The 15,712-nt window shown below is 48.7% G+C and overlaps 1 protein-coding gene across 1 annotated transcript in view; it reads left to right on the forward strand.

The window, feature by feature from the left end:
• Positions 1–841: 841 nt before the first annotated feature.
• ASCC1 (activating signal cointegrator 1 complex subunit 1) overlaps positions 842–15,712 on the forward strand; it is a 34,047-nt gene continuing 19,176 nt past the window's right edge. Inside the window, exons 1-7 of the mRNA XM_009864599.1 lie at positions 842–858; positions 1,038–1,159; positions 2,103–2,202; positions 3,106–3,203; positions 4,653–4,831; positions 11,311–11,447; positions 13,645–13,764. Coding sequence (XP_009862901.1) covers positions 842–858; positions 1,038–1,159; positions 2,103–2,202; positions 3,106–3,203; positions 4,653–4,831; positions 11,311–11,447; positions 13,645–13,764 — 773 coding nt within the window. The remainder of the gene's footprint in view (positions 859–1,037; positions 1,160–2,102; positions 2,203–3,105; positions 3,204–4,652; positions 4,832–11,310; positions 11,448–13,644; positions 13,765–15,712) is intronic.

Consider the following 15,712-nt stretch of genomic DNA (forward strand, 5'->3'; position numbering starts at 1 on the left):
TAACCCCCTGAACCTCATGTCACTCCATGTAATAAATCTAGTTTAGGATGGATGCCTCTTGTTTTTTTTCTGTCAGGTTCTGTTGTAGCAGGCAGGTAAACCTGACAAAGAATTGTGGGGGTTTTTTTCTGTGGAAGAATTGTTTTCTGCATAACGGAAGTTTCTGTTTTAAAAACAAGTCGGACCGAGATACCCAGCGTTAACGATGTCAGTGAACGTCGAAATTTAAGTGCTGAAGATTCAAAGTCTCTGACAGGCAACTACCGGTCCTTTGCAAGAAGTTTGGTTTCTGCTGTAAAAAGTTTAGTTTGGTTCCCACTGTTTCCAATGCAGTTTGCAATCATGCAGGGTGACATGAGAATTTTACGTGTACACCTGCCACAGTGCCCCGAGGCGGAGAGCAGGAGGTGTCACCGCTTGTTGTCCACCCCTCAGAGTGCTTTGTTTCCCTTCCCCAGCCGCTCCCCGAGCAGAGCCGTGGAATTGAGTTTGGTTTTGAAAAGGTCCTTAGGCCTTGGAGAAACTAGGGCTGGGTGTCAGGTGTTTCGAGAGAGATCCCTGTTGTAGGGGAATCCTGGTGAGGGTCTGGGGTCTCTGGTGGGAGATAATTGAAGTGAAACGGTTCAGAACCCTGAGCAGCGCTGAATCGGCACATCGACCGAGGCTTCAGGGAGTTGTGAGCTAAAACCTGTGAGTTTTAGAGAGGTCAGCGATCGATTGCCGTTTTCCTTGCAGGAGGCAGAACCCCTCATGGTTCATTGTGTATCTTGCATTGCTCCAATCTTCTGGGTTTATTTGACTGTGCTTTATGAGCTGACAAGAAGTGGACTTGTAAGTTCTCATGAAGTTACTCTTCGAGTGACATAAATTTGGGGGGAGATAGTGCCTTTCTGAAGCCTCTCGTAGGAGGAGTTACTGCTCTTCTGGAGGTACAGACCTTGCTCTCATGCCTTGTACAAATTATCTGCAGGGAAACGTCGGAACGTACCTTGCCTTGGTGTAAGTTATCAAAGCTGTCTTTGTTTTTGCATCAGGAGGAGGAACGGTATGGATGTTCTGCGGCCCACCCTGATAAAGATCGAGGGGCGAGTGTATAGAAAGAATCTTATTCAAGAACAGGCCCAGCAGCGTGAGGAGGAGGAGGAGGATTTCTGCGCAGGTAAAGGGTGACTGTGGTGCTGCTGTGGTTGAAAGCACCGGCATCAGGGATCTCTCAGTGTCCCCTCGGGTGTCTTGGCGTGCTCAGGGACCTGCCTGTGTGGTGGAGCAAAGTATCCAAGAGGGAGAAAAATGCTTTGCGCTGCTCCTTGAATTGATCCTGCTGACTGAAGAGTGGACGTAATCCTGGTTACCGGCTGAGGGTTTGGGTCACCGCGCTGCTGTCACTTACGTTTGCTGGCTGTGAAAGATTTCCCTGAAAGGTGAGGGGGGAAAAATGAGCTCCACAGATCTGTTTTCTCCAGGTTCCTGGAGCACCTTTCCTTTTGGTAGCGTGGTTATTTGCAGGTATGGCAGGAATGGAAGCTGCTCACTAAAGATTCTCTGTCCTTTGCGATGTTTGCCACGTGAAGAACTGGCCTCCTCCAATGTGGCTTTTGCAAGGTGTTAACCTATTCTGGGGGGCAAAATCCTTCCTGTTCTGATGCATTTTACTTTATCTTTCTGCCCGTATGTCTGTTGTAGTTCTGTGTGAGCTGTGGACACGGAAGGGCTCAGCTGTTGTTTCTCCAACGGTCCGTGGCTGTCCTGTCCTGTTCCTCTCCCGCTCGGGTCTCTGAGTGGGCTGGTGACTTCCATCCTGCTGGGAGAAGAGACTGTTCCCAGCGGGTGGTTGCACAACTTCCAGTTGAGAGAAAATCTCAGCTGTAACCGCTGCTTTCCCACACCTCACAGCTCGGTGGATTTAGAAGCAGTTGTTAGGTTTTCCAGAGCAAGCTGAAATAGAAAGCAGTTAGCCGCTGCGCAGACAAGCCCGTTTCTTCCTCTGTTTAACCTTGGGAGAAGGTGGCTGCAAGACTGTCCTCTATAAAGCACTGCCGAACTTGACAGAGGTTGCACAAGGTCTGTTGTGATATTTTTTTTAATTTTTTTTTTCCCGCTAGGCCCTGGTGACTGTGCAGATGAACCTTGTGATGCCTTTGTGGTGGAAGAGACTGAGAAGGGCTTCCAGTGCACAGTGGAGGTTCCCAGCCCATTATACAAGTGAGCCTGGGTGTTTCTGGTTTGTTTGAGTTGCCGCCAGCTGAGGAAGTGGGCGAGCATGGAATTTTTCTTTCGAGGTCAGGGTAAGCGCTGGAACTCCGAAATGTATTCTGGTTTGTGGGTGCAGGTTTTTAGCACTTGAGAAGGGAAAACTAGCGATGCCTTTCTTGTGCGGCTGTGCCACGCTTGACTCCTCGCCTTCCCTGTGACAGGGACAGCACGTGGTGCTTTCTTGCTGGCAGGAGAGTTTTTGAGCAGCTCTTCCCTTGAACATAAAAGTGTCGAGGAGGGTGGGAGAAGGGCAGGAAGAGCTGGGGCGAGCAGCCTGGCGGGGGGAGTTTGCCGAAGCCTTGAGAGAAAGCCCGTGCGACTGGAGTCGACTGTTGACTCCAATTCGATGTTTACTGGGAGCCTGCAGTGTTCAAAGCTTTATTTGCTGATTTTTGACAGTTTTATTGGTTGAACAGCTTCACTGAAAAGTAGAAAAGGAAAAACGTTTTGCTGTGTATTTGGATGCTAGCAAAAAGCTGAAAAGTTGCCCTTAATTCCTCGTCAGCTGGAGTAATGGGAGGAAAAGGGATAGCCCAGCTGCAGAATAAGTTGTAGCAGGATGTGTTTGGCCAAAGCTGTCACGGATTGACTGACTCGTTTTAGCTCGAGGGAGTTGTGAGCCACAGCTCAGCATTGTCCTGTGGTCTTGGACTGGTCACGCGTGGGATCCTGGCAGTCCTGGAGTCCCGTGGAGCTGTGCGCATGCATCCGTCTAGCACGGAGATAACCTGGGGTCAGCTCGGAGCCGGGCTCCTTCCTCCTGACGTGGTCGATTCACTCGCTGGTTGTGCTTGACAGGGGGCAACCCAGCAACGCCATGTGAGTGATTCTCTTGCGCTTTTATGCTTCCAGGTACATCATTGGGAAGAAAGGAGAGACCAAGAAGAGACTAGAAACAGAAACTCGAACCTCCATCAGCATTCCCAAGCCTGGAGTGGAAGGAGAAATTGGTGAGTTTAACGTGTATGAAATGGCTGTTCTCTCATCGGCTTGTGTACAGACACGGTTTGAGCGGAGAGGGCATAGAGGAGATGGTTTTCCTTTAATTTCTGCTGCTGACATGGCACTGACTCACTGTGTGACCCTGGGAAAAAACACTGTTCTCCTGAGTTGTATTTTTTCTGCCTATACATCCTTATAAAACAGTGTAAGGCTTTTTTGAGGAGAAAAAAAAAATCTCTTTTAAGCCTGTGAGTAGTCTCACTGAAGTCACTTTGAGCCTTAAATGACTGGCTTGAGAACCTTGGGCCTCAATGTGTTGTATTCTTTTCGTTTAGTTTTTTTAAATAATACCATTTTCATTAATAAGAAACTGTCCTGTACATCCAAAAAAAGTTACCGTGTTCTATATTTGTGCACGAAATAAACTTCAGCATCTGCTTTAAGCGTTTCGATGACGTTGCTGTGTTTCTGGTGTTGGCACTTGATCTTGATAGCGAGAGCAGCCTTTCTTGTACCGTATGTTCCTTCTCATCACTTCTAGTGACTTACAGAGAAGGGAGGTGTCGCTCACGAGGGCCGGCCCGTGCGGGTTTCCGCCTGAGCGGAGATCTGGAGGGCCCCTCGGGCTGCTTCGGTGATAAGTGACACCGCGTGCGGGTGTGTTGGTGACAGAGCTGTGAGGAGTAAGTGCCGGGGGGATCCAGCTGTGGTGCTGCACAGCGGCGTGGCAGCACTTCTCAAGAAGTGGGGTTTGACTTCTTCCTGAGAACCATGAAGGACTATTAGGAAGGTTGAGAGATGTTGAAAACATGTAATAATAGGAAGCTGAGAAAATTTTGCTCCTTGCGGTTCTTTCCTTTCAAGCTCAAGTGTTCTCTGTTTGGTGCCTTGAAGTGCGTGCACAAACGATAGAGGCCATCTCGATCTCTGATAGATTTATTTTTTTTTCCCCTCTTTCACTTTGGCTGCCTTTATGAAAACTTGAAGTAATGCTCTACAAATCTGAAGAGCCACTGAAATGATAGACTCTTAGTTATTGTTTTTCAGGCATTCAGAGCTGACTTTCCTGAGAGGGAGGGGATACTTTTGATCCCATCATCCTGTCTTTCCAGAGGAAAGCACAGCCGTGCCAGGCGTTTTAAATCAAGCGGGGAGTCTGGCCAAATTTCTCTGTGCATAGTGGGGGAGTTTAATCGCTAATGCTTCTTCAGTGAGCCTGGGGCTGACAGCAGAGAGGTGCTGCTGTGCAGGTTTCTCTAATTCCCTCCTGGCACCTCCTGGGTGAAATGTTCTTACCTTCGCAATATCCTCCAATACTGATATTTTCAAGGCCACGGATAAGTATCATTTTAAATGGTGATCCATTTAATTACTCGTCATTTTCCGTGGGCGCAAGTGTCAGTAGTCCCACTGCGGCTTCGCATAAACCAGCCAGGTGTTGCTTTGTTTCCTTGTAGTGATTACAGGGCAGCTTCGCAGCGGCGTCATCTCTGCCCGGACGCGGATCGATGTTCTGCTGGACAGCTTCCGTAAGAAGCAGCCCTTCACGCACTTCCTGTCCTTTGCTCTCAACCAGCCCGCCATCCAGGAGAAGTTCTTGCAGTTCAAGGAGGAAGTATTGGAGAAATGCTCGAAGGTAGGGAACCACAAGAGAATTAAAATTAAGTGGAAGCCCTTCAGCAGAGTGCCATTTCATTTTTCGAGACGGCTTTTTGGTGTCTTCCATGAAGGCCTCTCCCTCTCCCTCTCCCTCCTAGGAATGTACTTTTAACATGCCTTTTACTTAAGTAGGCATATCTGCTGTGAATTTGTTGAGTGCTGTTGTGAAATTTTCTGAAAAGTGGAACAGCTTACTTAGCAAATTGTTAGAAAAAATTTTGTTCTCCTTAGAGGTTTTCCTAGGTGGGAGGATAGCTAAGATGCAAAAGAGTGTTGGGGCTTTTTGTTTAGTTTGGTTTGGTTTTGTTTTTAGTAGGAAAGCCACTAAATAATATAGTGGACCTTTCTGTGTTTTATATGGTTTATGCGTGACTGTGAAACCAGGTAGGAATTCACAAGTTTGCTGCCGCTTCTCTTTCGCTTTTCTTTTAATTACTGACGGCAAAGGAAGCCGGGTGTCACTACTGGAGCTGAGCGAGAAATGACTTGGCAGAATATGCCAATCCTGCAAATCTAATCACTTCCCTTCTCCCCCAGAAGACTTTATGCTGACAGGCCCTCCTGCTTACCTTCAGATCATGCCTTGAGAGCAGCAGGAAATAAGTAGGCATGGAGAAATCAGGAGCAGAATGAAGGGAAAGCTGTGTATTCACTGTTTTATCTTAGCGTGCTTCTCGTTTGACGGAAGTGCTGTGTCAATGCGCAGGGCCGGGCTGAGGAGAGATGATGGTATCATTAAATTCCTGTGTCCTCTGAGTCTGCTGGCAGGACACCTCTAGGCAAGAGAGACAAGTTCGTCTTGGTGGCTGCTTCAGGTTAGATTGCAAACACACGGCGCAGTTTCGTGGGCTGATATTCTTACTTTCCTGTCTGTCACTTCTGCTTGTGCTTTTGGAAGGGGGAAGTACAATCTTGCTGATGACACAGTTTAAGCCGTTCCGATTCCTGTGTCTTCATGCTGTCGGTGTCAGTTATCTGATATCTAGGGAGACAGGAGTTCTTGCTCAAGTTTTCGTGGTCACTTGCGTTTTGATCATCTCATCCCCAAGAGCAGAACTGAGCTGGCTTTGCCGTCTTGTCTTTCTTGGCAGTTGTGATTTAAGTCTCTCTTCTCCACCCCGTTGCCTATTTCCATGACATTTTAGGAGCCTTCCTTCACTTGGATTTCCACCTACAACTGAAATTGGCCAACAGATCCAGGGACTAGCAATCAGTGCAATGCCGTGAGCACCCTTTCTTCTGGCTAGGAAGATATCACTGACCTGATTGTCTATCCCCATTAGCCAGCAACAGATTAAAGCTTACCTTTATTAAAGGAAAGCCCTGAAGACAGGGGGATGGAAACATTAGCCTGAGAAAGCATTGACTGAACAGGGTGGAATGCCAGCCCTCAGGCTTACCTCAGTGGTGGCCTGGCTCCCTGTGTTGGTTTCTAGTTCCAGCCCTTGTGTGGGGACACACCACACAAGGTATGAGGAGAGAAGCGACTCTTTGGGGGCTGGTAACTTCAGTGTGGGGCTCTGGTGGTGGCTGTTTGTGCTCTTGGCCCTTGACTGAGACTTCTGCTCTGTCTGGTGTTCCTTGTGCCCTTTATCCCCTTTTGTGTAGGCTTATGGCTGCTACTGTTATTTCACTTATCTCCCTCGAGATCTGACCCTGCTCTGCGTGAAGCCTTGGCATCCTGCACTGCACTTATGTGATGCTCCTCCTCCTTCTAGCTGTCTGCCAGCAGGTCTCGTGGGCATCCCTTGTCCCTCCCCGTGGACCACAAAACCAGACCTGCCTGCTGCGCAGGGCGGTAACCTCGGTGTCATCCCTTACGCCTTGCTGGGTTCTGGCTTCCAGGCTGCCTCAGCGTCAGGTGAATCAGTGTCACATCTCTAAGATGTGGCCTCTCTTATTCATCTTCACAGCTAGTTTTGTCATTCGTGCTCTCATCCCATGTCTTTAATCCTCCAACACGCCGACCTCGCACAGGACTAGCTCTTCTCCTTCCTGCCTGCTGGTTTAGTTGCATCTCTGCAGCCCTTTGTTGGCCCGGCGTCGGCTGGTGATCTTACTCACTCTCCAGACCTCTCCTGATCTGTCTGTCGCGTTGTTTGCCTCTTGCTCACTCTTAAGCATCAGTTTGCATCCTTGGGCATGTGGGGAGGTCTGCCAGCCACTTAGAAACATGTTCATAGATTTTTCTTGGTGCTTTCCCCAATGGTGTCACTCGTGTTCAAAAGGAGCTACCTGAGAATATCTGTCTGATCAGTAGCAGGTATTTGGGGTTCATGTATATATGACGTAGGAATATACAGTGCTTGATTGTTCTGCCCTTCCTTCTCCTGGTATTCGCGAAAGGGTTTCTGGATATATTGCTGCCTGTTAGTACAAGGAGTATATTGCAGCCCTGTATGTCTCTCAATCACTCCACCAGCCGGTGATGCCACTCTAATACCACTTTATCTCACAGCAGGGTCTGCGAGAAAGCACATCAGTAATGAAAAACAGTAATTCAAAACTGTGCCTCACAGAGCAGTAAGAGAGCTTACAGATTTGTCCAAAGCAATGGGATTTCTCAGGGTGCCGGGAGAAATCCGAGTGGGTTTCAGCAAGAGAAGCGACACACTTCTCTTCCTATTGCAATTTGCAGGATTAGGTAAACTCCAGTCTTCGGGTGAAGCTCGGTGAAAACAGTAAGGAAGGGGAAGGACCGGCTGTGCACGTGCGAGGATTTCTTCTGGCCGTTGAGCATTTGTGTAGGACTCTTATTTCTCTCTGAAGCAGTTACCATGACAACCATTCATTTATATTTTACAGCATCGGGTTACGTTGGTGGGTATTTGCCTTCTGACTTTTTTTTTTTTTTTTAGTATATCTTTAAGACCTTTTATAAAGATGAACCTCGCGTTGAAATATGGAAAGCTTCAGGTATCATTCAGGCTATGGTATGGTCAGAGCTGCCAGCAAATGAGGCAGGGCCGAGGGGAGGCTTTTTTGAGGCTAATTCCATATAAATACAGGGAGGTGGCTCACCTGGACAGGCTCATTACTGATGTGGTGCAGTGGGAGGGCCGGATGACTGGATGACCTTGGAAGTCTCCTCACACAGTCGTGTAAGAGTGAGGAGGACTGGAATGCCTGTCTCCCTATGCAGGTGGAAAAGGAAAGAGACTTTGCAGTGATATCACTGTGAAAAATCACGGTTGGGTCTTTTAGAGCTGTGCAAATGCAGCCTTTGCAGTCTTAACAGGCTGCAGATGTAGCACGGAAAAGAAATATGATTACTGTAATGTATGGCAACCTGTAAGTATCAAACATTGCTAACGAGATATTATACCTCGGAGTGGAAGGGACAGAAAATGGGAGGGATTTTTCAGCCTGCAGCACTTCAGTCGGTTCTGAGGAGATGCTGTTTTTCTGTCTTGCTCCTTTGTTTGTGGATCAGGGTGGGAGAGGACATATAGCTGGCATGCAGTATCCTGCTATTAAGAAAAAAGAAAAGACAAAACGAAAACACAAAGCTGTCTGCAAACACTGGAAGCTCTTCAGATAGTAGAGAGGATGCAGCCGAAGAGGAAGAACTAAGGAGTTTGATCCTTTTCCTCGTCAGGCCTGAAGTGTGTTGTGGTCTATGTCTTCCCTACTACAGGGCCTTAGATTTGGAGGAACAGTGTGCTTGGGCTCTGCAAAGAGAGGTGAAGACTCCAGACAAAGCCTTTTCTGAAGGAGGAGAGCAAAGGTGGAAGTCCAAGTAGGCAGAGGGATTTAAAAATTGATTTTTTAGGCTGATTGGAAATAAGTCATTTTTTTGAACGTGACAGGGCAACCTTGGGGCGAGGTGTTAGCTAAAATGGACAGTTGTCACGTACCGGTGGTGTGTTCAGGGGTTATCCTTCCTGCCTCCTAGTACATCCTTAGAGAACCCAAGTTTGAACACTCAATTTTACAGAGAGATGATGGAGCCTATTTTATGTGTTTCTATCTGCCAGCGAGTTCCTTCAAATGCGCTGCTTTCCGATTCCCCTGTGGAATAGGAGCATTCCCTGCTGTGACACCTCGTGTCCCTTACCTGGCACTCTGCTTGTCGCTGAGAGGCCCTCGGAGAGTGTGACTTAGATCCTGGTGAATCCCTCTGCCCAGCCCTGATGCCAAACCTCACTCCTGCTTTTACGGTTGTTGCTTACCTCAAGAGCGTTCCTTAGGTATTTGGAAGATGTCCGTGAACCTGTAAAATCCCAGTGGTGACAAGATCCCATCTCTTGGGCACGTTGTCTTTGGAGGAGAATGTGATTTTTCCTTAGCAGCAGTGATGAACACGTATTTGTAGGCACTGGGCTGCTGTTGTCTGACCCTGCTGGTCAGGTTGCAGAGGACTGATACCCATGGACAGCACAGCTTCCTTTGAGGTGACACAACAGTTTCTGTTAACAGTCCTTAATCTGTGATTAGAATAAGTGGGTTCAAGTTGTTGGGATTTTTTTGCACCTCAGCAAGCAGCAGCCAGCAATGAAGGGCTGCTACGACACCCGCAGAAACGTCACCTGTTCCGTGCTTTGATGTAGCATCTATTTGATGTGTGGGAGAAGCGGGATCTGCCAGCCTGTGAAAGAGCAGGGGTGTAAGCAGGATTTTTAGGAGGTATCTGAAATACTAGACGGTAAACCAGGAGTAATATCTAGGTCTCGACCAGCTCCCTGTGCACCTCTCTTCCCTGCTCGTCTCCCCGGCAGCGGTAGCGTGGCTCGTGGAGGTGACGTGCTACTGCTTTGTCAGCTCTCAGCCCACACTCAGGTGTCGGAAAGCTCAGGGGAAAAATGCTGGTTTTGGGGCAGATTGATGTTTAGAGTACAAACCATCTTGGGGCAGAGAGTGAGAGTAAGGCCTTTGCTTTCCGACCTGCACGCTATTATTTTACGTCATTTGTGCGTGCTGTGGGAGTGACGTCGATTGGTCCTCCATGGCGAGGAGAAATGCAGCTTGCTCCCGGTTTCTGTTAGCCAAGCTGGTGTTTTGTGATGGGCCAAGTCTTCTCTGGCTGCAGACGCTGTTGGGGAAAAAAAGGCTGACGGAGAGAAATCATGTCCTGTCCTGCCTGTTAGCAGCAGGATGGGTTAAAGGAAGCCACAAGGCAGAGAGGAGAAGGTGGGGAGAAGTGAAACGCTCTGCTCCTGATATGCCTGAGGTAGTTACTCTGTGCTTGTTTGGGTGCTGAGGTTTGCAACACACCTTGCTGCTGCTAGCGTGGTACGATTTGGGCTTTCAGTCAGCAATAAGGTGATGAGCAGCGGTGGAAGGTGCGTACATGCTCACTCTCTTCTGGGGGTCGCCGCCCTTTGCCAGTGTGCAGCTGCCAGAGCGAGCCCTCGGCCTCCGTGTCGCAGGCTGCCGTGTCTCCAGGCCAGCCCGCGGGCATTGCTGCGAAGCAAAGAGCGGGGATGTTGTCATGAGACGTGAAAAATGCTGAGTGAGATGTGGGGCATTGAACTCTTGATGGGCTGAGATACTGCAGTGTTTAAACATCTGAAAGATTTTATTTCCAACTCTGAAGCACAGCTAGAAGCTTCAAAGCGGTCTTTCTCAAGTCAGCGGGCTTTTTTTTCCGGCAGAGAAAGGCTTCAGTGGCCCGGCAAATGATGTCGGCTTCTTCTGGAATTAGAAGTGGAGGTTATTTAATGCGCTGGTGGGAAATGGCCACTAAGTGGAAATAATTGTTTTAATATGGGTGTGTTAACTGTCCTCGAGGTATTTTTATAAATATCCTGGAACAAAAGAGCATTTTTTATAAAGCTGAGTGTAACCACTGCTCCACCTGGGAACAGTTCTTCCCCAGCAACAACACGTAGCTCTTCTTATAAAGGCAATTGAAAATTCATCTCGGCAAACTGTAGGGCACATGGGAACAAGAAAAATGTAATTATCAGGACTGGTATTAGCTGTGCTTGTGTCGTGAGGTGCAACCTGTGTTTAGACAGGATTTAGAGACCATTTAGAGCTTGTCACTACAGCTGGTTCCAGCTTTATTGCGCAAAAAATGGACTTAAGTTTTAAATCTCTGCCACCTTGTGTTGAGTTCATCGCTGATGGCAGCCGCTGCTTTGACAGCTGTGGAAGGCTCCTCTCAAAATCCCGCATGAGTGAGCATTGCCGTTCCTGGATCCTGAGTTAGACCTCGTTGGAACGAGCTGCTGTTGGGCAGCTCCGATGAAAAGGCAGGCAGGGAGCATGCGGGCGGTGGGGGCTGCGCCTCACCTGCCAGGCTCAGCTCGCTTGCTGGCAAAGCCTGTGAAATTTTGTTGCTCTCTTCAACTTCAGGTCACGACCAACCCAACCAGAGATGCAGAGAGAAAAGATTTGGTGCCAGTGGCTTGGTACTTGTTGTCTTTAGTATTTATCCTTCTGATGGAGGGGAGGGTGGGGGGATGTACATGAGATAAGACGCTTTATATTGACTGATTGACTGATTTGTAGGATCATGGGGTCAGCAGCAGCCTGTTCCAGAACCCTGCAAAGCTTCACCTGACTCTTGGGACGCTGGTACTTCTCAGCGAACGAGAGATCCAGAAAGCGTGTGACCTCCTACAGCAATGCAAAGAGGACTTTGTGGAGTAAGTGACAAAAAAGGGATGTCATCACCAAGGGCTTGAGTGGGGGGAAAAGCAGCAAGCTGTCTTTGACAAGGGACAGCGAAGTGAAAAGCAGCTTGATAGTCTATCTCAACTCTAGAAATTCAGAAAAAGGCTGAAATATTTAAAATGGGAGCAGTGCAAATCACCAAGCAGTCACAGAGCCTAACAGCGTCTTGCAGCCCAGCTCAAACCCTCTGCATTCGCAGAAAACCTGCTCTACTTATTTATTTTTCCCACACGTGTCCCCGTTATTTCGGCGCGAGCGATTTTCGCTGTTGTCCCCTGCCTGCTGCAGAGGGAGGGACGAGCTGCGTTGCCTTCGTGCGTTGCCTGCAGTGGGCTCTGGCACGCTGCTCCCCTCCTGCCTCAGAGCAGATGCTGAGGTGTCCTTGACATGCATTTCTTGATGCGGGGAGCTGCGCGCAGGGAAACCAGCACGAGCTGTGCGAGGAATCGGTCTGAACCGTTCAGCGCTGCTCCAGGACCGGGGCTTTCTCACTGCCCATTAACTCCGAGCTGCAGATGTTAGGGCTTTAACTGTAAATGTGGCTGAATGACACTGTAATTAGCTTATCTCTGTTCAGCTTAGAAATTAGAGTTGGCCTGAGGGATTGCTTTATTTATTTCTGCAAAGCCTTTGCACATAGAGTGCGGAACCTTGCTACTTCTTTCTTTCTTTATTGCCTCGGTGCCTGAAGAATTAGCCGTGCTGTGCCAGCTAATACCTGTGGGAATGAATTCATGGCCAAAATTTGTACCTCTGCCTTTAAAATGACAGCTCCAGTTGTTGAACAGAAATGCAAGTGCGTTTCCAGGGGAAGGCTCTGCCCACAGTATTTGGAAAGTGCCAACTTCCTCCTAAGTGGATTGAACCGAGGGAGTGAAAAATCTTTACTCTGTATTTCCTTTAGCGGAGGAGGAATCAACACTTGAATGTAACCTTTAGGTTATTTCCCCTGCCACATCCAAATAAATATACTCTGAACGTTAATTTAGACTCCCACCCATGTAAACCTTTGTTAGCATTCATTTAATTTGCTAAATGCAGGCGGTGCCATGTAAAGTGCCCTTTTGGACCGTTTTTAGAATATGCGGCCTCAGGGCTCTCAGTGTGCTGTGTGTGACAGCACCTTGCGCTGTTTTCCTCCCAGTAAACGTACTGGAAGGGGAAGCCATGCTCTCCTTATTCCACCTGGGAAGCCTTGGGAATCTCAAAGGCAGTCTCTCACCAGAAGCGAGCAAGGTTAGGACAAAGTCACGCTCACGTTATGAGCTTGTGGGTGTTACCTGTGTCTGCCCAGACGCTCCTTGTGCTTTCTGTGAGACCCTGGCGTGAAACGAGACGATGCCGTTTGCTCGCAGGGAGCTTTGGCTGCGGTGCCCTGCCTCCTCGTGATGTTCTGGTGGCGAAAGCGGGGAGGCGGCGTGTTTGGAAGCAGATACACTTCGCAGTGTGCCTGCAGGTGTGGGAGTGCATGTTATATCCCGCATGTGTTTTCACTTTTGTTCTTCCTGCAAGAGTAGCTGGAGCTGATTTTCAAACAGCTCTATTTACTTTCAGCATTTGTAAGTGGATGCTGAAATGTACTTAAAATTGCATTTTGCATCGAGTACTTCTCCCGGTGAAAATCAACGAGCTAGAGACTTTGTGTCACGATCACTCTCTTCACAGGGAAGGTGGGAGCTGCTCTGGAATGAGGACTTGTACCATTTTACTGCTGATGGATTTTTTGAAATGTAAATTGAGATCTTTGCATTGAGATGGCCTGTGAATGCTGACAAGTTGACTTAATGTGTGTCTAAAATACTGAGCGTATGAATTCAAATGTTTTTACTGTATTTCTTGATATGATGAGACAATAGCAGCTGTAGTCTTTCGAGCTTTAGAAATTAGGGAGCCTTTTTCCATTTGGGTGTTTTCAGTGCAAACAACCTGAAAGGTACAGGAAAGAGAACTCCACAGTGGAGTTCACTGCACCATATGGTCTGTAAAACATTTAAATCCTCCTTAACCTCAATTTTGTGTTTAACTATAGTAAAAAAAAAGTAGTTTATATCATTCCAATAGTAAAACCAAGCATTTAGTGTGTGCGTGAGGAGCGCTACACTACATACTGTATTTCAAAAACAGGTGTGATGCTTTGCTTTTTAATGAAGGAGATTTCTTGCATCTTAGCCAAATCGCTGGGGGCAAGCCCCTCACTGTGGAGGTGGCAGGAGTGGAGTACATGAACGATGACCCTGCCATGACAGATGTCCTTTACGCCAAGGTCCACATGAAGGATGGCTCGGACAGGTGAGTTCCCCGAGTTCCTTTCTCTCATTCCTCCTCGCTGTGCCATGGCAGCGCTGTCCCTGAGAAACTCTCTTCCTTCTGAAGCAGGTGGGGACTGCTGGCAGTCTTTGGGCCCGCCGTCCGGAAAAAAAACTGCTTCCTAAACCAGTTAAGGTGGCGATGTGTTTGCTCTTTAAATCAGTCACTGGTAGTGCGGCTGAGAGCTGTCATTTGTTTCTGTAGCAGCCTGTCAGATTGAATAATGGTGTCGTCGCTCGCGCGGTGATAAGATGGCCAAGGAGATACTCCTGAGATGACTTAGAAGGCAGGACAACTTGGCCTCTGCTGTCTAGTTCCCAACCTGAAATCGAGATTAATCTGGACAGTCTGGCGTTTTCTGCAGCACTTAATTATTCCTAAAACCCAGTTACACCGGGAGGTCCTCAGAAAAGCATGACTTACAGAGCTGGTTTTTGTGTCTGGAAGCAGCCTCCAACAGGCGCTGGGTCTGAAATGTCTGGCTTCTGAGCTGCTGGTGTGACATCTCGAAGCTTAGTTGGTGTCAGTGCTGTTCATCACTGTGGCCCGTGGGTTTAGCTCTGCAAACAGCGCTGCCCGTGCTGTGGCGGTGTCTGGACAACCTTCCTCCATCTCTGACAAGTATGGCAGCACTCTCTTCTTTTAGCTCTTTCTGGAAGGTTGATGAATCGTACAAGCTGTTGTAGTCCATGCTGCTGGTTCTGAAATGGTTGTGGACAGTGATGGGGGAATAGCCAAAAGAACTTCAACCCTTTTTTTCCATCGCTGCTGCCCTTTGTGTCTGTTTCCCTTGCTAGAGGACAGCAGGAGCTAGCAGGGGAGCGTGGAGCTGTGGAGCTGGAGGAGCGAGGCTGTGAGGAGGGAAGAAAGGGCATGTTCTGTCATCTCTTTACCCCGAGGGCTGAGACAAGGTGGGGGGAGCCCTACTTAAAACCGCACGTCGGAGAATGTGTTGAAGTAAGAGATTGGAAGTGGGATAAGGAAGTGGGTGGGAAAATTGAAACGTAAGAATTGCTGGGAGGCAGTAGGAATTGAAATCTTTTCCTGTTCTTGGCTTTTCCACTTTGAAATCTGTCCTACTCTGAAAGAGGTGAGATAAGACAGGGTGTATGGAGAAGCAGGGCAAGCTGGAGATCATCCAGGAGACAGGAGTGCAGGGAGAAACAAGGCAGAAGCACTCTGAAAGGTGAGACGGAGGCAGACACTGGATGACCCAAATGCCCTTTGGTGAGTTTGTTGTAGAAAGCATCCCAAGCTCGAAGGCGAGAGCTGAGGTACGGACCTCTTTTCGCCGGTGGAGCAGATCATCCCGAGTGCCATCAAGTGGCATGTAGAAGACAACCAGGGGATCAGGCCCAGCCAACGCGGGTTTAGGAAAGGAAGGTCCTGCCTGACCAATCTCATCTCCTTCTCTGACTGAGTGACCCATCCAGTGGCTGAGGGGAAGGCTGTGGATGTGCTCTGCCTTGATTTCAGCAAAGCCTCTGACACAGTCTCCCACAGCATCCTCCTGGAAAACCTTACAGCCCACAGCTTGGACAGATGCACCGTTCACTGGGTAAAAACTGGTTGGACGACTGAGCCCAGAGAGTGGTGGTGAATGGTGCTGCATCCAGTGACCAGCGGTGTCCTTCAAGGATCAGGACAGGGCCCAGTCCTATTGAACATCTCTTATCGATAACCTGGATGAGGGGATTGAGTCTACCCTTAGCAAATGTGCAGATGACACCAAGCTGGGGGAAAGTGTTGACCTGCCGGGGGGTAGGAAAGCACTGCAGAGGGACCTGGACGGGATGGGTCAATGGGCCAAGGCCAGCGGGATGAAGTTCGACAATAACAAGTGCCGGGTCCTACACTTTGGCCACAATAAGCCCAGGCAGCGCTAAAGACTGGGGAAGAAGTGGCTGGAGGACAGGCTCGCGGGGGGGGA

This window comes from Apaloderma vittatum, unplaced genomic scaffold (assembly GCF_000703405.1).
Source record: "Apaloderma vittatum isolate BGI_N311 unplaced genomic scaffold, ASM70340v1 scaffold20052, whole genome shotgun sequence".
NCBI lineage: Eukaryota > Metazoa > Chordata > Aves > Trogoniformes > Trogonidae > Apaloderma > Apaloderma vittatum.